Source organism: Capra hircus, chromosome 2 (assembly GCF_001704415.2).
Source record: "Capra hircus breed San Clemente chromosome 2, ASM170441v1, whole genome shotgun sequence".
In the NCBI taxonomy this organism is placed as follows: Eukaryota; Metazoa; Chordata; class Mammalia; order Artiodactyla; family Bovidae; genus Capra; species Capra hircus.
This window is the reverse complement of record NC_030809.1, coordinates 135,258,727-135,280,452: the sequence shown is the minus strand read 5'-3', so window position 1 is coordinate 135,280,452 and position 21,726 is coordinate 135,258,727. Positions and strand designations below refer to the sequence as shown.

Below are 21,726 nucleotides of genomic sequence, written 5' to 3'. Positions count from 1 at the left end.
GAGGACCCCATGCCCAAGGGGTGGCGGCCAAGAGGAGCTACCCCACGTCCAAGGTCAGGGGCAGTGGCCCAGAGTGCCAGGCTACGACGGCGCAGGAATGGCTGAGGGGAGCTATCCCATGTCTGAGGTCAGGGGCGGCTGTTGAGAGGAGCTACCCCCCGCCCCTGGGCGGCGGCCAGGAGGAGCTACCTCACACCTAAGGAGCAGTGGCTGCACGGGCGCAGGAGGGCCTAGAGGAGCTACTCCATGTTCAAGGTCAGGAGGGGTGGCTGTGAGGAGATACCCCTCCTCCAAGGTAAGGAGCAGCGGCTGTGCTTTGCTGGAGCAGCCATGAAGAGACACCCCATGCCCAAGGTAAGAGAAGCCCAAGTAAGAAGGTAGGTGTTGCAAGAGGGCATCAGAGGGCAGACACACTGAAACCACACTCACAGAAAACTAGTCAAGTCAATCTAATCACACTAGGACCACAGCCTCCTCTAACTCAAAGAAACTAAGCCATGCCCTGCGGCGTCACCCAAGACAGGCGGGTCATGGTGGAGAGGTCTGATAGAATGTGGTCCACTGGAGAAGGGAATGGCAAACCACTTCAGTATTCTTGCCTTGAGAACCCCATGAACAGTATGAAAAGGCAAAATGGTAGGATACCAAAAGAGGAACTCCCCAGGTCAGTAGGTGTCCAATATGCTACTGGAGATCAGTGGAGAAATCAGTGGAGAAACTCCAGAAAGAATGAAGGGATGGAGCCAAAGCAAAAACAACACCCAGTTGTGGATGTGACTGGTGACAGAAGCAAGGTCCGATGCTGTAAAGAGCAATATAGTTAGGTCCATGAATCAAGGCAAATTGGAAGTGGTCAAACAAGAGATGGCAAGAGTGAACATCGACATTCTAGGAATCAGAAAACTAAAATGGACTGGAATGGGTGAATTTAACTCAGATGACCATTATATCTACTACTGTGGGCAGGAATCCCTTAGAAGAAATGGAGTAGCCATCATGGTCAACAAAAGAGTCTGAAATGCAGTACTTGGATGCAATCTCAAAAACGACAGAATGATCTCTGTTCATTTTCAAGGCAAAACATTCAATATCACAGTAATCCAAGTCTATGCCGCAACCAGTAACGCTGAAGTAGCTGAAGTTGAACGGTTCTATGAAGACCTACAAGACCTTTTAGAACTAACACACAAAAAAGATGTCCTTTTCATCATAGGGGACTGGATTGCAAAACTAGGAAGTCAAGAAACACCTGGAGTAACAGGCAAATTTGGCCTTGGAATGTGGAATGAAGCAGGGCAAAGACTAATAGAGTTTTGCCAAGAGAACGCACTGGTCATAGCAAACACCCTCTTCCAACAATACAAGAGAAGACTCTACACATGGACATCACCAGATGGTCAACACCAAAATCAGATTGATTATATTCTTTGCAGCCAAAGATGGAGAAGCTCTATAGAGTCAGCAAAAACAAGACCGGTAGCTGACTGTGGCTCAGATCATGAGCTCTTTTTTGCCAAATTCAGACTTAAATTGAAGAAAGTAGGGAAAACCACTAGACCATTCAGTTATGACCTAAATCAAATCCCTTATGATTATACAGTGGAAGTGAGAAATAGATTTAAGGGACTATATCTGATAGAGTGCCTGATGAACTATGGACTGAGGTTTGTGACACTGTACAGGAGACAGGGATCAAGACCATCTCCATGGAAAAGCAATACAAAAAAGCAAAACGGCTGTCTGGGGAAGCCTTACAAATAGCTGTGAAAAGAAGACAAGCAAAAAGCAAAGGAGAAAAGGAAAGATATAAGCATCTGAATGCAGAGTTCCAAATAATAGCAAGAAGAGATAAGAATGCCTTCCTCAGCGATCAATGCAAAGAAATAGAGGAAAAGAACAGAATGGTAAAGACTAGAGATCTCTTCAAGAAAATTAGAGATACCAAGGGAACATTTCATGCAAAGATGGGCTCGATAAAGGACAGAAACGGTATGGACCTAACCGAAGCAGAAGATATTAAGAGGTGGCAAGAATACACAGAAGAACTGTACAAAAAAGATCTTCACGACCCGGATAATCACGATGGTGTGACCACTCACCTAGAGCCAGACATCCTGGAATGTGAAGTAAAGTGGGTCTTAGAAAGCAACTCTATGAACAAGCTAGTGGAGGTGATGGAATTCCAGTGGAGCTATTTCAAATCCTGAAAGATGATGCTGTGGAAGTGCTGCACTCAATATGCCAGCACATTTGGAAAACTCAGCAGTGGCTACAGGACTGGAAAAGGTCAGTTTTCATTCCAATCCCAAAGAAAGGCAATGCCAAAGAATGCTCAAACCACCACACAATTGCACTCATCTCACATGCTAGTAAAGTAATGCTCAAAATTCTCCAAGCCAGGCTTCAGTAATACGTGAACTGCGAACTTCCAGATGTTCAAGCTGGTTTTAGAAAAGGCAGAGGAACCAGAAATCAAATTGCCAACATCCACTAGATCATGGAAAAAGCAAGAGAGTTCCAGAAAAACATCTATTTCTGCTTTCTTGACTATGCCAAAGCCTTTGACTGTGTGGATCACAACAAACTGTGGAAAATTCTGAGAGAAATGGGAATACCAGACCACCTGACCTGCCTCTTGAGAAATCTGTATGCAGGTCAGGAAACAACAGTTAGAACTGAACATGGAACAACAGACTGGTTCCAAATAGGAAAAGGAGGACGTCAAGGCTGTATATTGTCACCCTGCTTATTTAACTTATATGCAGAGTACATCATGAGAAATGCTGGGCTGGAAGAAGTACAACCTGGAATCAAGATTGATGGGAGAAAAATCAATAACCTCAGATATGCAGATGGCACCACCCTTATGGCAGAAAGTGAAGAGGAACTAAAAAGCCTCTTGATAGAAGTGAGAGGAGAGCGAAAAGGTTGGCTTAAAGCTCAACATTCAGAAAACAAAGATCATGGCATCCTGTCCCATCACTTCATGGGAAATAGATGGGGAAACTGTGGAAACAGTGTCAGACTTTTATGTTTTGGGGCTCCAAAATCACTGCAGATGGTGACTGCATCCATGAAATTAAAAGATGCTTACTCCTTGGAAGGAAAGTTATGACCAACCTAGACAGCATATTGCAAAGCAGACACATTACTTTGCCTGCAAAGGTCCATCTAGTCAAGGCTATGGTTTTTCCTGTGGTCATGTATGGATGTGAGAGTTGGACTGTGAAGAAAGCTGAGCGCCGAAGAATTGATGCTTTTGAACTGTGGTGTTGGAGAAGACTCTTGAGAGTCCCTTGGACTGCAAGGAGATCCAACCAGTCCATTCTGAAGGAGATCAGCCCTGGGATTTCTTTGGAAGGAATGATGCTAAAGCTGAAACTCGAGTACTTTGGCTCTCTTGCGAAGAGTTGACTCATTGGAAAAGACTCTGATGCTGGGAGGGGTTGCAAGCAGGAGGAGAAGGGGACGACAGAGGATGAGATGGCTGGATGGCATCACCAACTTGATGGACGTAAGTTTGAGTGAACTCCGGGAGATGGTGATGGACAGGGAGGCCTGGCATGCTGCAATTCATGGGGTCACAAAGAGTTGGACATGACTGAGTGACTGAACTGAACTGAAAGCTTATATTCAAGGGACTCAGAAGGCTATGGAAAATAGACTTCACTCTTAAAGGGTGAACACACAAATCTTACATGTTCTAGGACCCAGGGCATAAGCAGCAATTTGAAAGGAGCCTCAGTCAAATCCCCCTGCTGATCTTGGAGAGCACCCTGAGGACACAGATGCTGGTGGTAGCCATCTTGGAGAGCTTGTTCTATGAGGACATGAGTGCAAGCAAGCACTATCTTGGAGTATTTCTCCAACCTATTAGCACATGGGGCTTACCTGCCCAACAGCCAATCAGCAACAATCCTAGGACCCCTAGGCAAGCTGCCAGCCATATGGAGACCAAGGCCCAACTACCAGTGTGTTCAGGACCCAGCCTCACCCACTAGTGGACCAGCATAGGGACTTCCTGGGTCCTGAAGCCAGCTGTGCCAGGCGCCTGCACTGCCCACCAGCAGCTGGCAGACCTAGATGAGGCCAGCTCGTGCAGCCAACCATGCTGAGGATCAGCCCTATGTACTACTGTGCCTACAACAATTAGCCCACAACACATGGGTCCATGTAGCCCAGAGAGGGGATACGCATAGAGCAAACAGCTCTGGTGACCAGACGGCAGTACTTTGCCAGGGGCCCAAAGACATCTCTTACACAAGGCCACTTTTCCAAGACTGGGAAATATGAGCATTCTACTAATTCTGTTCTAATGAACAGAAATAAAAACAGAGGATTAGGGAAACTGAGGTGACAGAAAAATATGTTCCAAATGATGGAACAAGATAAGATGCCAAAAGAAAAAGAAGCAATGTGGAGATAAGCAATCTACCTGGTAGAGTTTCCCACACTCTGGAGAAGAAAGAATGAACACAATGAGAAGCATGACAAAAAGTTAGAAAACACAAAGAAAAACCAAACGCAGGTGACGAATACAATAATTGAAATTAAAAATACACTAGAAGTAATTCACAGTAGATGAGATGATATAGAGGAATGAATGGATTGATGAAGTATAAGATGGAGTACTGGAAATCATGCAAGCTGAACAACAACAACAACAAATTAAAACAAGGATGGTTTAAGAGAGTTCTGGGACAATGTCAAGAATACTAACATTCATATTATAGGGGAGGTCCCTGAAGAAGTGAGAGAGATGGGCAGAAAACTTATTTGAAGGGATAACAGCTGAAAAATTCTTTAACATGAGAAAGGAAACAGACATCGAGCTCAGAAACACAGAGTTCTAAACAAGATTAACCCAAAGAGATCCACCCGAAGGTACACTGTAATTAAAATACAAAAAATTAAAGCTAAAGAGAAAATCTTAAAAGTCAATAAAGGAAAAGCAATGTTATTTACGAAGAAATTCTCTTAAGGCTATCAACTGGCTTTTTTGTGGAAACTTTCCAGCCCAGAATGGAGTAGCATGATACATTTAAAGTGATGGAATAATAAATAAAAAACAACCTACAACCAAGAATACTCTACCCAGCAAGGCTACATTCAGATTTAAAGGAGAGATCAAAAGTTTTACAAATAAGCAAAAGCTTAAAGTGTTCAGCAACACCAAACCAGCTTTTCAAGAATTGTTAAAGGGACTTCTTTAAATGGAAAAGATCACAACTAGAGATAGAAAATTACAAAAGGAAAAGTCTCACTGGTAAAGATGAATATACATTAAAGGTAGTAGATCAACCACTTATATAGCTAGTAGGAAGGTTAAAAGATAAAAATAAGAAAATGGTCTGTATCTGCAATTAGTAATTAGTATTAGTCGTTCAGTTGTGTCCAAATCTTTGTGACCCCATGGAATGTAGCTCTTCAGGCTCCTCTGATAAATGATCCATATCCACAATAAGTACTTAAGGGACACACAAAACAAAAAGATTTTAAAATATTAAAATGTCAAAAACATTAAATGTTGGGGGATAACACAGGGTTGTGAAATGTGTTCCAACTTAAGAGATCAGAAACTTAAAATAATCATGAATATATAAAGTCTGCTATATAAAAATCTCATGGTTATCACACATCAAAACCCTATAATACACACACACAGAGGAAGAAATTCAAATATTAACACTAAAGATAGTCATCAAATCATAAGAAGAAATGAATGACAACCAAAAAAAAAAAAATCCCAGAACAATTACCAAAATGGCAATGAGAACACAGCTATATAACTTATTTATTTGTGGCTGTGCTGTGCAGCTTGCCAGATCGTAGTTCTCTGGCCAGGGACTGAACCCATGCTCCTGGCAGTGAAAGCAAAACCACTGGACCAACAGGGAATTCCCCCAGTAATTACTTTAAATATAAATAGACTACAAAGGCTCCAATCTAATGACAAAGTGTGGCTGAATGGATACAAAAACAAAACCCATATAGATGTTGCTCATAAAAGTCTCACTTCAGATCTACAGATGAAACATGTAGATGGAAAGTGAGGAAATGGAGAGAGGATTTCCATACAAATGGAAATTAAAGCTGTGGTAGTACAATTTAAACAAGACAAAAGAGACCTTAAAACAAAGATTGCAAAAGGAGACAAAGGACATTACATAATGATCAAAAGATTAATCCAAGAAGATACAACATCTGTAAATACATAAGAAACAACTTAGGAAGACCTAAATACAGAAATCAAGTAACAAACATAGAAAAAAATGACAGTAACACAATAATAGTAGGGGACGTCTTTCCATACATAATGGACACATCATCTAGACAGAAATAAACTAGGAAACACTGGCCTTAAGTGATACATTAGGTCAGATGGACTTAACAGATATATGTAGGGCATTTCATTCAAAAAAAGCAGAATACACATTCTCCAGGGAAGATCATATACTAGGCCACAAAATAAGACTCAGTAAATTTAAGAAGACTAAAAATCAGTTCAGGCATCTTTTCTGACCACAATGCTATGAGACTAGAAATCAACTACAAAAAAAAAAAAATTGCAAACAAAAACAAAAACAAAACCATGGGAGACTAAATAATATGCTGCTAAAGAACCAATGGGTCACTGAGGAAATCAAAGAGGAAATCAAACATATCTAGAGACAAATGAAAAAAGGATATGATTCAAAAATCTATGCAACACAGCAAACACAGTTCTAAGAGGGATGTTTACAGCAGTACAATCTTACTTCAGAAAAAAGAAAAATATCTAGTAAACAACATAACCTCACACCTTGTGGGAACTAGAAAAAAAAGAACAAACAAAACCCAAAGTTAGTAAAAGGAAAGAAATAATAAAGATTTACAGCAAAAATAAGTGAAATAGAGACAAAAAAAATATAGAAAAGACCAGTGGAACTAAGAGTTGGTTCCTTGAAAAAATAAACAAATTTAATAATTTATCAGACTCATCAAAAAAAGAAAGAAGACCCATGTCAATACAATCAGAAATGGAGAAGCTATAACCCATACCACAGAAATACAAAGGGTAATAAGACACTACACAAAGAAGTATACGCCAATAAAATGAACAATCTAGAAGAAATGGACAAATTCCTAGGAATGCACAGTCTCCCAAGACTGAATCAGGAAGAAATAGAAAATACGAACAGACCGATTTCCAGTAATTAAATTCAACTGGTAACCAAAAAGTTTCCAACAAACAAAAGTCTAGGACTAGATAGATGGGTTTACCGGTGAACTCTACCAAATGTTTAAGAAGAGTCAAAATCTATCCTTCTGAAACTATTTCAAAATACTACAAAGGAAGGAACACTTCTGACATCATTCTAGGAGGCCACCATCACCCTGATACCACAATCAGAGAAAAATATCACACACAAAAAGAAAATTACAGGCCGATATCACTCATGAACACAGATGTAAAAATGCTCAACAAAATATTCAAATGATACATTAAAAGGGTCATATATCATGATCAACTGGAGTTTATCCCAGGGATTAAGGATGATTCAAATCTGCAAATTGATATGATCCATCACATTAATAAACTGGAAAATAAAATTATATGATCATTTCAACAGAAGAAGAAGAAAGCTTTTGACAGAATTTGACATCCATTTATGATAAAAACTTGTGAGAAAAACATGTATAGACAGAATATACTTCAACATAATAAAGGCCATATATGATATGCCCACATCTAATATCATATTCAAAGGTGACAGCATATTCTCTTAACGTCAGACAAAAGACACGGATGACCAATTTTGTCACTTCTATGCAACACAGTCTTAGCCACAGCAATCAGGCAAGGCAAAGAAATAAAAGGAATCCAAACTGGAAAGGAAGAAGTAAAACTGTTACTGAAGATTACATGATAATATATATAAATCCTAAAGATGCCATAATAACACTATTAGAACTATTTCATGAATTCACTAAAGATGCAGTACACAAAATTAATATACAGATAGCTGTTGAATTTCTATACACTAACAACAAACTACGAGAAGGAAAAATTAGGAAAACAATCCCATTTACAATTGCATGAAGAATAAAATACTTAGGAATGAATCTAACTAAGAATGTGTAACACCTATACTTGGAAAAAACACACTGGTAAATGAAACTGAAGATGACACAAAGAAATGAAAAGATCTACAGTTGTTACATATTGGAAGAATTCATACTGTTAAAATGACAACACTAGTCAGCAATCTACAGATTCAATGCATCCCTATCAAAATACCAATGGTACTTTTCACAGAACTACCACAAATAATTCTGAAATTTGTATGGAATCACAAATAAATGTGATTAAATAGCCAGAACAACTTTGTTAAGGAAAAACAAAGCTTGAGGTATCACACTCCCTTATTTCAAACTACACTATAAAGTTACAGTAACCAAAACAGCACGATAGTGACAGAGAAATACACACACAGATCAATGGAACAGTGAGCCCAGAGTCGAGCCCAAATGTATACGGTCTATTACTCTATGACAAAGAAGACGAGAATATACAACGGGGAAAAGACAGCTTCTTCAATAAATGGTGTCGGGAAAAGTGGACAGCTACATGCAAAAGAACCAAGGCAGACAACGTTCTTACATTATGCACAAAAAGTAAATTGAACTGGATTAAAAATTAAATAGAAGACCTGAAACCATAAAACCCTGAAAAAGAAACAGGGAGTACATTGCTTGACATCAGCCTTAGCAATATTTTCGGGGATGCTTCTTAGGCAAGGGAAACAAAGGGAAAAATAAACAACTGGGACTACATCAAACTTAAACACTTTTAAACAACAAAGGAAAATAACAAACTGAAAAGGCCATCTACTGAATATGAGAAGATATTTACAAACAATATACCTGAAATAGGTTTATATCCAAAATACACAAAGAACTCATATAGCTCAACATTTAAAAAAAAAATCAGATTAAAAAAATGGGCAAAGGATCTGAATATACATTTTCCCAAAGAAGACATACAAAGGGCCAGACACAGGAAAACATGCTCAACATCAGTCAACATATGGGAAATACAAATTAAAATCACAATGAGATATTGCCTCACACTTGTCAGAATGGTCATATGAAAAAGAAAATTAGAAGTGCTGGAAAAGATATGGAAAAAAGAGAAGTCTTGTACACTGGTGGTGGGAGTGAAAATTGGTACAGTCACTATGGAAAACAGTATGGAGCATCCTAAAAAAATAAAAATAGGGAGTTCTGTGGTGGATTCAGTAGTTGGGATTCTGGGCGTCTATGGCCATGGCCCAAGTTCAATCCTTAGTTGGAGAGTTAACATCTTGCAAGCCACATGGTGTAGCCAAAACAAACAAACAAAAAACCCCATAAGATCCAACAACTCCACTGCTTTTGGTATTCATGTGGAGAAAACAAAAACGCTAAATTGAATAGATGCATCATCCCTATGCTCATTGTAGTATATTACAACAGCCAAGACATGGAAGAAACTTAAATGTTCACAGATACATGAGTGAGTAAAAAAGAAGTGGCATATAAATACAATGGATATTATTCAGCCATTTAAAAGAATGAAATCTTGACCTTTTTGACAGTAGGGATGAACCTAGAGGATAACATGCTTAAGTGAAATAAGTCAGAGAGACAAAGACAAAGACTGTATCATTTCACTTATACGTGGAATCTAAGAAGCAAAACAAATGAACAAAACCAAATCAAATATAAAAAAACAGCAACAAAGTCAAAGATACAGAGAATAGCAGCTAACCAAAGAGGAGAGGGATGGGGAATGAGTGAAATAGGTGAGGGAGAGTAAGAGGAACAAACTTTCACTTACACAATAAATGAGTCGTCATGGGGAAGACATGAATAATAGCGGGAACAGTCAATAATATGACAATAACTTTGTATGGTGACACATGGTAACTAGAAATACCAAATCACTGTGTTGTGCACCTGGAACTAACACAGTGTTGTAGGTTAACTGCACTTCAATTCATTATAACATGGGCTAATTGTTCTTTTATGCTCCTTCTTACTGAAGCTATTAGTAACTGCCTTCTGCTCTTCCCCAGCATACTGGATACCTTCCAACCTGGGGGGCTCATCTTCTGGTGTCATATCTCTTAAGCTTTTCATACTGACCATGAAGTTCGCCAGCCAAGAATGCTGGAGTAGGTTGCCATTTCCTTCTCCAGGGGATGCCATTTTGTCAGAACTCTTCAGTATGACCCTTCCATCTTAGGTAGCCTTGCATAGCATGGCTCATAGCTTCACTGAGTTATACAAGGCACTTCAACACGACAAGGCTGTGATCCATGAAGGGGAAGAGCGGAGGGCAAATACTAGTAGCTCTAGTAAGAGTGAAGCAAGCAGCTGGGTCAAAGTGGGAATGACACTCAGCTGTGGATGTGTCTGGTGGTGAAATTAAATCTGATGCTGTAAGGAACAATACTGCACAGGAACCTGGAATGTTAGGTCCATGCATCAAGGTAAACTGGATGTGGACAAGCAGGAAACAGCAAAATTGAACACTGACATCTCAGGAATCACTGAACTAAAATGGATGGGAACTATAATTCAGATGACCGTTATATCTACTTTTGTTGTTTAGTTGCTAAGTCATGTCAGATTCTTTGCAACCTCATGGGATGTAGCCCATCAGGCTCCTCTGTCCTTGGGATTTCCCAGGCAGCAATACTGGAGCTGTTTGCCATTTTCTTCTCTGTGGGATCTTCCTGACCCAGGGATCAAACCCACATCACCTGCTTGGGAGGCAGATTATTTACCACTGAGCCACTTGGGAATCTCATCTTTATCTACTACTGTGGGCAAGAATCCCTTTACAGAAATGTAGTAGCTCTCACAGTCAACAAAAGAGTCAAAAAATGCAGTACGTGGGTTCAATCTCAAAAACAACAGAATAACTTCAGTTCATTTCCAAGGCAAACCATTCAACATCACAGTAATCAAAGCCTATGTCCCAACCACTGATGACAAGGAAGCTGATCAGTTCTATGAAGACCTATTGGGGCTGCCCTGGTGGCCCAGTTAGTAAAGAATCTGTCTGCAATGCAGGAGACCCCAGTTCAATCCCTGGGTTGGGAAGATCCCCTGAAAAAGGGAATGTTTATCCACTCCAGTATTCTTGCCTGGAGAATTCTACAGATAGAGGAGACTGGCAGGCTACAGTCCATGGAGCTGTGAGGAGGTGGACACGACTGAGCAAATAGGACTACTACTACACTATGAAGACCTACAACACCTTCTAGAACTAACAACAAAAAAGATCTCCTTTTCATCACAGGAGATTTGAATGCAAAAGAAGGAAGGCAAGGGATACCCAGATAACAGGCAAGTTTGACCTTGGAGTACAAAATGAAGCAAGGCAAAGACTAACTGTAGAACAAAGGAAATACCCTCTTCCAACAACCCAAGAGATGACTCTACACATGGACATCACCAGATGGTCAATACCAAAATCAGAATGATTATGTTCTTTGCAGGCAAAAATGGAGAAGCTCTATACAGACAGCCAAAACAAGACCTGGAGCTAACTGTGGCTCACATCATGAACTCCTTATTGCAAAATTCAGGCTAAAATTGAGGAAAGTAGGGAAAACCATTCAGGTATGATTATACAGTGGAAGTGACAAATAGATTCAAGATGAGATCTGGTAGACAGAGGGCCTGAAGAACTATATAGAAGGAGGTACATAACACTGTACAGGAGGCAGTGACCAAAAAAAACCACCCCAAAGAAAAAGAAATGCAAGGAAGTAAAGTGACTGTCTGAGGAGGCTTTACAAATAGCTGAAGAAAGAAGAGAAATGAAAGGCAAAGGAGAAAGGGAAAGATATACCCAATGGAATACACAGTTTCAGAGAACAGCAAGGAGAGATAAGAAGGCCTTCTTCAACGAACAATGCAAAGAGATAGTGGAAAACAAAAGAAGGAGAAAGACTAGTGATCTCTTAAGAAAACAGGAGATATCAATGGAACACTTCACACAAGCATGGGCATGAAACAGGAGAGAGACTGTTAAGAACCTAGCAGAAACAAAAGAGATTAAAAAGAGGTGGCAAGATTACAAAGAATCATAGAAAAAGGTCTTCAGTTCAGTTCAGTCACTCAGTCGTGTCTGACTCTTTGCGACCCCATGAATCGCAGCACGCCAGGCCTCCCTGTCCATCACCAACTCCCGGAGTTCACTCAAACTCACGTCCATCAAGTTGGTGATGCCATCCTGCCATCTCATCCTCTGTCGTCCCCTCCTCCTCCTGCCCCCAATCCCTCAGCATCAGAGACTTTTCCAATGAGTCAACTCTTCGCATGAGGTGGCCAAAGTACTGGAGTTTCAGCTTTAGCATCATTCCTTCCAAAGAACACCCAGGGCTGATCTCCTTTAGAATGGACTGGTTATGACTTGGATTACCACGCCGATGTGGTCACTCATTGAGAGCCAGAAATCCTGGAGTATGAAGTCAGGTGGGCCTTAAGAACATCACTACGAACAAAGCTAGTGGAGGTGATGGAATTCCAGCTGAGCTATTTATAATCATAAAAGATGATGCTGTGAAAGTGCTACACTCAGTATGTCAGCAAATTTAGAAAACTCAGTAGTGGACACAGGACTGGAAAAGGTCAGTTTTCATTCCAATGCCAAAGAAGGGCAATGCCAAAGACTGTTGCATCTACCATACAATTGTGCTCATTTCATATGCTAGCAAGGTTATGCTCAAAATCCTTCACATGAGGCTTCAGCAGTACATGAACCAAGAACTTCCACATGTACAAGCTGGGTTTAGAAAAGGCAGAGAACCAGAGATCAAATTGCCAACATCTTTTGGATCACAGAAAAAGCAAGAGAATTTCAGAAAAACATCTACTTCTGCTTCATTGACTACACTAAAGCCTTCAACTATGTGGATCACAACAAACTGTGGAAAATTCTTAAGGAGATGGAAGTCCCAGACCACCTTACCTGTCTTTTGAGAAACCTGTATGAAGGTCAGGAAGCAACAGTTAGAACTGGACATGGAACAACAGACTGGTTCCAAATTGGGAAAGGAGTGCAACAAGCCTGTATACTGTCACCCTGCTTATTTAACTTATATGCAGAGTACATCATGCGAAATGCTGGGCTGGATGAATCACAAGCTGGAATCAAGACTGCTGGCAGAATTATCAACAACCTCAGATATGCAGATGACACCACTCTAATGGCAGAAAGTGAAGAGGAACTAAAGAGCTTTTTGATGAGAGTGAAAGAGGATAGTGAAAAAGCTGTCTTGAAACTCAAAAGATTCAAAAGACTAAGATTATGGCATCTGGTATCATCACTTCATGGCAAATATGAAGATCCCCTGGAGAAGGAAATGGCAACCTACTCCAGTATTCTTGCCTGGAAAATCCCATGGACAGAAGAGCCTGACCGGCTACAGTTATGGGGTCTCAAAGAGTAGGACATGACTGAGCGACTTCACTTCAAACTTCTTCAATATCCCCTTCAATTTATGTGCTGAAACTAACTCCTAATGCAATGGTACTTGGAGAAGGGGCCTTTGGGAGGTAATCAGCTCCTGAGGGTGGAGCACTGGTCCAACGGGCTAAAAGCAGAGAGCTCCTGTCTTCACATGAGGACAGAGAGAGAAGGCAGCCACTGACAAGCTGGGAACAGTCCTCACCAGCAATCCCAAAGTGGCCAGCACCTTGCTCTTAATTTCTAGTCTCCAAAAGTATAAGGAAATAAATTTCTGTTTTTAAGTCACTGAAAGGTCAGTGTGTGGTAATTCTGTTATGGTAGTCTGAGCTGACTAAGGCATATGAACAGAATTCAAGGCAAAAAACATAGGAATATCTCAAAGACACAGAAAAAGATTTGACAATTAACAACTAAAAAAAAACCTTGTGGTCGATTAAAAATAAAAAGGAATATCCTCTTTCTGATAAAGCACACCTGTAAAAAAACCTGAAACTAAAGCTTTTCCTTTAAAATTGGGAACAAGGCAAATATGCGGACTTTGTCTTCTGTGCAGCATTGTATTGGACCACCTGCGATAAGACAAAAAACAAAAAAAAATCTCCCACTGGAATGGAAGAAGTCAAACTGTCTTTATTCAGAGATGATACAATCCTATATGTAGAAAACACTAAGGAATTCAGAAGAAAATCACTAGAATAAATGAGTTTAGCAAGGCTAGGTATATAATAAACAAACTGCAAATGAATTTAAGAAGAAAAGTTCCACTCATAATAGCACCAAATAGAATAAAATATTTAGAAATATATATAAAAGAAATGTAAGATTTGTACATGAAAAAATAAAAATGATGAAAACATTTTAAATGATCTAAGTAAATGAAGAGTCCATATTCACAGATTAACAGATATAATATTGGTAAGATTGTGTATTAGTTTCCTAAGCCTTCCTTACCAAATTTTACAAATCATGTGGCTTAAAACAAAGAGATTTATTCTCTCTCAGTTCTGGAGGCTAGACGTCTTAGTTCAACATGCTGGCAGTCCAAGCTCCCTATGAAGGCTCAAGGGAAGACTTTCTTCCTTGACTCTTCCTAGCTTCTCATGGTTGCTAGCAATCCTTGGCTTTACTTGACTTGTAGCCACATTGTTTCAGTTTCTGCCTCTTTCACTGCATAGTGTAACACTATGTGCATCTCTGTGTTAAAATTCCTATTTTCTTATGAGGATATAGATCACTGAATTAATCCAGTTTAACTTCATTTCAACTTGCTGACACTGTCAAAGACCCTATAGTAAGATTATCAGGGACTAAGACTTGAACACATCTTTCTGGGGGACACAATTCAACCTAACAAATGACAATACTTTCCAAATTGATCTATGGATTCAATGCAATCCCGGACAAAATCCACCTGGCTTTTGCAGAAATTTAGTTGACCCTACAATGTGTATGGAAATTCAAAGGCTCTAAAATAGACAAAACAATTTTGAAAAGGAAAAAAACTGGAGAACTTTCATAACCCAATTCCAAAGCTTAAAAGCTACAGTAACAAAGACAGTATGGTATTTATGTAAGGATAGGCATACAGATTAATCAAACGATTGAGAACTTGTAAATCCTTACACATATGGTCAATTTGTTTTTGACAAAGTTGCCAAGACAATTCAAAAGGAAAAGAATAGTTTTTTCAACAAATGGTAATAGGATGGATAAATACATTCAAGCAAAAACCAAAAAACTGTAAATCCCATCCTCACAACATATACAACAACTTACTCAAAATGGACCATGAATCTAAATGCAAGTGCTAAAACTACTAGAAGAAAACCTCAAAGAAAAGTCTTTGGGTTAGGCAAAGATATGACATCAAAAGCATGATAAGTAAAATGGACTTCATTAAAATGAAAAACTTTTGAGTTTCAAAAACAACCACCCATAAAATTAAAAAAAAAAAAAAAAAAAAAACCACTCATAGAATGAAAAGATAAGGTAGGGCCTAGAAGAAAATACCTGTAAGTCACTTTCCTGATGAAAAACTTGCATGAGAACCACATAAACAACTCTGACAATTAATAAGACAAGCAATCCGACTTCAGAATGGTTAGAAGAACTGAGTGAACATCACAGAGGCAGATAAATGGTACATGAAAAAATCATTAGGTCAGTACTTATCTGGGGTTGGGTGCAGGCACTGATTGCAAAAAAAATAAAAAACTGATTTAAGAAGAACTTCTGGGGTGATGGAAATGTTTTAAAACTGGACTGCAGTTGCATAACTTTATTTATTAAAAATAAATTCCTCCATGGTAAGCTGTGTATCAGTAAAGCTGAAAAAAAATATGAAGTTATTGCTGCACCCCAACATACATGTCAGAGATGCCACAGCAAAGGAGAAAAGGGCAACCAACTGTCTGTGAAAGTGGGGCAGGAGCCAAGGACAGAGATGAATAGCAAGGCCAAAAAGAACAGACAGATTATTCCTGCAGTATCTATTGTCTACTCTCGTCTAGGTGCTGAGAACAAATCAGAAGCAAAGCCCCACACCTGTAAAACTCTATTGAGGAGATAGGAAATAAACAATAACAAACACAATAAAAAGTTAAATATATAGAATCTATAGATGGTATTTGAATTTTGATAATCAATGATGAGATTCCTCAGGCAGAAAAGGAAGGTCAGGTACAGGACATAGGATGTGCCACAGAACAATTAGGGAATATGGTCCCACTGTATTCAGTGAGCCCTAAGGTGGGGGTGTACAGAAAAATAACCAGAGATGGCCAATGAAAAAGTCAAAATTGGAATCAGAAGTAACACTCATCTTTTCATTTAATTATTCTGCACCACTCTGGTATTTTCACTGGTACAGATGAAACTTAGATTTGCCTGGCAAAAAAATGACAGAAACCAGTAAGTACTGATCATGGTCTTATGGGACTAACATAACAGTACTTGGCACATAGTAAATGCACTAAAAATGCTTGCCATTATGTGTATTATTAATATGGTATCACAGTGCCTAAGCTATATACTTCACTTAGTTTATTTAACTTAAATGCAGAGTACATCATGGGAAATGCTGGGCTAGATGACTCACAAGCTGGAATCAAGACTGTCAGGAGAAATATCAACAACCTCAGATACACAGATGATACCATTCTAATGACAGAAAGTGAAGAGGAACTAAAGAGCCTTTTAATGAAGGTGAAAGAGCAAAGTGAAAAAAAGCTAGCCTGAAACGCAACATTCAAAAAACACTAAGATCATGGCATCTGGTCCAAATACTTTATGGCAAACAGAAGGGAAAAAAGTGGAAACAATGACAGATTTTCTTTTCTTGGGCTCCAAAATCACTGTGGATGGTAACTGCAGCCATGAAATTAAAAGATGCTTGCTCCTTGGAAGAAAAGCTATGACCAAACTAGACAGTGTATTAAAAATCAGAGACATTACTTTGCCAACCAAGATCCATACAGTCAAAGATATGGTTTTTTTCGGTAGTCATATATTGATGTAAGAACTGGACCATAAAGGCGGCTGAGCACCAAAGAATTGATGCTTTTGAACTGTGGTGTTGGAGAAGACTCTTGAGAGTCCCTTGGACTATAAGGCGATCAAACAAGTCAATCTTAAAGGAAATCAATTCTGAATATCCATTGGAAGGACTTACGCTGAAGTTGAAGCTCCAATACTTTGGCCACCTGATGTGAACAGCCAACTCATTGGGAAAGACCCTGATGCTGGGAAAGATTGAAGGCACAAGGAGAAGGGGATGACTGAGAACAAGATGGTTGGATGGCATTACTGACTCAATGGACATTAATTTGAGCAAGCTCCAGCAGATGAAGGACAGGGAAGCCAAGTGTGCTGCAGTCCACGGGGCTGCAGAGTGAGACACGACTTAGTGACTGAAGAATAAGAAGTGCCTAAATTATTAAGCTCTACAGTCCACTCAGAAAGCTACACAAAGTGAATCAAGAAGAGACATAAAAAAAGATTTGTCTCCTTTTTTAAAATGGTCCTTGCAGGAACAATACATGGAAGTGTTTTACTAATCTTTAGGGCATGGATTCATAGCACTGCAGTTCTCTCTCTTCCAGAAATACCTTTATAGCCCTTCCTAAAATTGATGGACAGTTTTAAAAATTATCTAAAGCTCTTTCTTAGGTCACCAACTCAGTGTAAACAGAGGGAAAGCCTATCAGTAACAGACTATTCCACAAGGACTGTGAAGACTGACTTGATATACGTAGGCACAAAGAGTTAATTTGGGAGGACTGGGTTGTCCAAACCCTTCACATCTCAAAGATCTTCAGGACTGATCCTTGACTGGCTCCTGAGATATTCTCCTAGCCCTTGGAATACCCTGTTAGTACAGTGTATTTGTATGGCAGTCTTTGGTCCACACTATATCAGTCTGACCAGACAGTTTATGCTAACAATGTGACTTATGGTGAATAATTTTGCAGGCCTGAAGTCCTTGGTTTGACCTCTGGGGAGATTGAGTAGCTAAGCATATTCATGTGACTGACCCCCCAAAAAACCCTGAACACCAAGACTCAGGGGAGTTTCCCTGGTTTGGCAACATTTTGTCATTGAGAAAATTAAGTGCATCCCTCTGCAACTTCACTGGGAAGGGACATCTGGAAGCTTGTACCTGGTTTCTCCTGGACTTTGCCCCATACCTTTCCCCTTTGCTCATCTGTATTCTTTCACTACAATAAGCCATACAATAAGGATAGCAGTTTTCTTTCTGGAGTTCTGAGTTATTCTAGTGAATCATTGAGCCTAAGGGGTGGTTTTAGGGACACATGACTGAATATGGAAGAGCTTAGAACAGCACCTAGCATCTAGTGAGCAATATACCAATAATTATATTGCAAAGTGCTGAGAAGTCATTGAAAAGTTTTAAGAAAGCTAGAAGTGCTATTATTTCTTCCAATCTCTGATCTCAATTTCCACAGTAGATTGGGGCCAACATGATTAAACATGAATATACTTCTTTAATCACAAGCCTAAGACACAGTGGATTTTATGTCAATTTCCAGCAGATGGTGATTCTAGTCGGTGGACAATAGTAAAATAGAATGAATGTCTAAATATTAATAGAATCAGGCTGACAATAATCAGATTAGAAACAGTAAAATACAGCAGAGATTTCACAATATAGCATACCTTGAATTCCTTTATGCTTGGAAGCGATGCATTTAGAAATTCTTCAGTTAATCTCTTCCAACTAGCAGCTTTGCTTAGATCGGAATGAATGATGAATTTTTCATAAATCCTAGAATGTTAAAAAAAAATCAACTAACAACTAAAAAGCTGTATTAATAAAAAGGTCTGTAAGATACATAGATATCGGAACATGCACATATATATATACATACAAACTGACTTACCCTTCTATTGTCTTTTGTACTTTGTGGCTATTGACATCTAAGAAACGATGAAATCTAAAAGAGAAAATGTGATTCTTATATCAATCGTGTCATAAAGCTAAGTTGACTAGTCTCACGGTCCAACACATTGCCCCCCAAACACCCTATACTCAGTTATGCGTTTCCAGTGAGTGCACCTCTTTCCCTGTATCACCTCTATCATTCATGCAAACAACCAGTCAACCTAAGACTGCTCAAGCATCCTTTCCTTATGACACAGATTGTCTTGAGTTTCCCAACTCTGTCCTCTGGCTCCTCTCTCTTTCCATAATGCCCTGTGTGTAAGTCCAGCACAGCACATCCCTGTTAGCAGGGTTTCCTAATCTTTTTATGCCATTGTGAAGGCCCATGAAACCTAGGGATCCCGTCTCAGGATAAAATGAAACAGAAAGGAAGCCAAGCATACTGAAATACACTTTCGAAATATTTTTTGAAGTCTGTGATATAGTGAGACATATTTCTTTGTTAAAACATTAAATAACAAGATCTAGAAGTGGGTTCATAACTACATAACAGTAAATAAGATTTATTAGAAATATCTGCAGTAATTACAATATGACAGTGAAATATGTGATTTCTACTGGTGACACAGTACATAAGCTATTACTTCTTGTTGCTTTCACTCATAATTGAAGGAAATGCTACTTTTTAGCTAGAGGTTAGTATAATTTTCTTCTTGTCCAAATCTGTTATATCTGAATTCTTCTATTAATATATTCAGACCCTCAGGTTAAGAAGTTCTGTTCTACATCATATGTAATAATTTTTGTCTGTCTTATTTAAGAATAGAAGCTATACTGCACCTGTCTGTGAATTTCTAAGGCCTAGAATGTGGCCTCAATTTTTAAAAATATAAATATGAATTGTTCATTTTTCTGATGGATTAAAGCATCATAAAATTACAATATAGCTCACTCAACTCGTTTTCCATCTTTTAGTGGAAGCCACACAACCTGTACTTAAAAGAAGTAAATTACACTACTAACTAAAATATCTTAATTCTAACCTAGCAAATGGCTGAATGGAATACTATTTTACCTATAAATTTAGTTTCTCAATGTGTAAAAAGCGTTAGTAACTGCTAAGCTCTCCTAACTCTAAAATGATGTCTGCTTACCTACTGTCATTTAGATATACTAACAGAAAAATTATTTGGGATAGGACATTTAAGTTTCTCTTAATATGACCTATTCTCTGAATATCACCTATTAAGGAATTGTTATATTTATGTTACACTTAAGAATTGAGTATTTTATTTCAAAACCGGGGCCGTTTAGACTCATCTATTCTTATTATAAACCAAGTGGGCACTTTATGTGTGATCATTAAGGTTGATAAAAAGATTACCGATTTCGAAAACCTGTTTACCATTCAAGAAGACTTCTTTCGACATTAAACAGGCAGAAGATTAACAATGACTACCATTCTTCTAATAATAATTTTATTACAGGTAATGATCATAACTGATTTACATGTCCCATAAGGGAAAATGATAGCACTGATTTCACCTAAGTACCTAATCTGAATAAATCTTTTAAAATTAATTAAATAAAAAACCGTATTAAAAGTTGCATTGGACCTCGAATACTCTATGCCAAGAACTGTTTTAGGCGCTGGGATAAGAAATGAACAAAACAAACGAAGATCCCTACTTTGGTGGAGCTTATATTCTGCATGACGGTGGGGGTGGAGACAAACAATAACAACAAATGAGTTATCCAATGTGTTATGCTTCGCGTTTTGGAAAAAAAGAGCAGGGTAAGAAATACGGAGTGGTCCGAGCAGAGAGGGAGTCAGTGAGAATAGGGTGTGACCATTACTTTGCTCTAAAATTTTATTCAACCAACCACTCAAAAAATTGATGGGCAGGGGCCCGCGCTAAGCGCAGTGGGCGGAGCAGGGAACCGGATTGTCAGAACTCTTCACTAGGAGAAAGAGCGGAGGACGACCCCCAGCAACCCACAACCCATTGACTGAGCTAGGCCTGGCGTGTCCCAGTCCACTGAATAGCAAAGAGTCGAACACGACTGACCGACTGAACTGATCACCGCCTCGGGCATCCAGAATGCACGAAGGCACTAAGCTGCTGGAGCGGCAAAGCGCGCCGGGACTCTGCCGGGCGTGCAACACAACTCGCCAGACCCCTTCCCTTCCCCGGCTGCGATGCCGCGTCCACACCTGAAGTTGGACCAGGCGAAGTGCAAAGCGAGCTGGAAGTTGGGGTCCGCTTCGTCCTGGACGCCCGCCACAAGGCGAACGAGCTCGCGCACGTCGCGCTCTTGTCGTCTATCCAGCCGACTCCAGGACGGCGGCAGGGACGCCATACCTCCCGCGCTCCCGCCGTCCTTCGCGAGGTTGCGCCAGCTCTCGCGCGAGTTCGAGCTGCGGCCGCGTTGCGCGTCTCCCTCGCGAGAGTTCGCGCTGCAGTCACGTTGAGCCTTGGGTCTGGTTCTGGTCGGTGGCAGGGTTGTGAGTGTCGTCAAAGGAGAAGCAGTTATTATTAATTTATTGATAATAGTCTTTGACTGACTTTGGTTGATGGACTAACGCCTGGTGTTTCAAGAACAGCCACTTCTCATTCAGTGTATCGTTTTGCACAGTTTTTAGCTACCACCCTTCGTCAGTTGTCCATCATTCAGTTTCTCCTAGAGGTGATATCCAGTGGTCTTTGGATTCCGCTCTGCCTACATGGGCCGCACTACGTGGCGCACACTACAGCAGATGTAAAGAAAGCGCGTTGTCCCGCACACAGACTGAGCGCCTTGCCTCCTGCGACTC

The 21,726-nt window shown here is 39.7% G+C and overlaps 1 protein-coding gene across 1 annotated transcript in view; it reads right to left on the bottom strand.

Moving 5' to 3' along the window:
• The window catches only part of TUBGCP5 (tubulin gamma complex associated protein 5), a 57,502-nt gene extending 36,208 nt beyond the window's left edge, over positions 1–21,294 (bottom strand). Inside the window, exons 1-3 of the mRNA XM_005675814.3 lie at positions 21,127–21,294; positions 18,910–18,963; positions 18,686–18,794 (exon numbers count right to left, since the gene is read on the bottom strand). Of these exons, the coding sequence (XP_005675871.1) occupies positions 18,686–18,794; positions 18,910–18,963; positions 21,127–21,272 (309 nt within the window). The 5' untranslated portion in view covers positions 21,273–21,294. The remainder of the gene's footprint in view (positions 1–18,685; positions 18,795–18,909; positions 18,964–21,126) is intronic.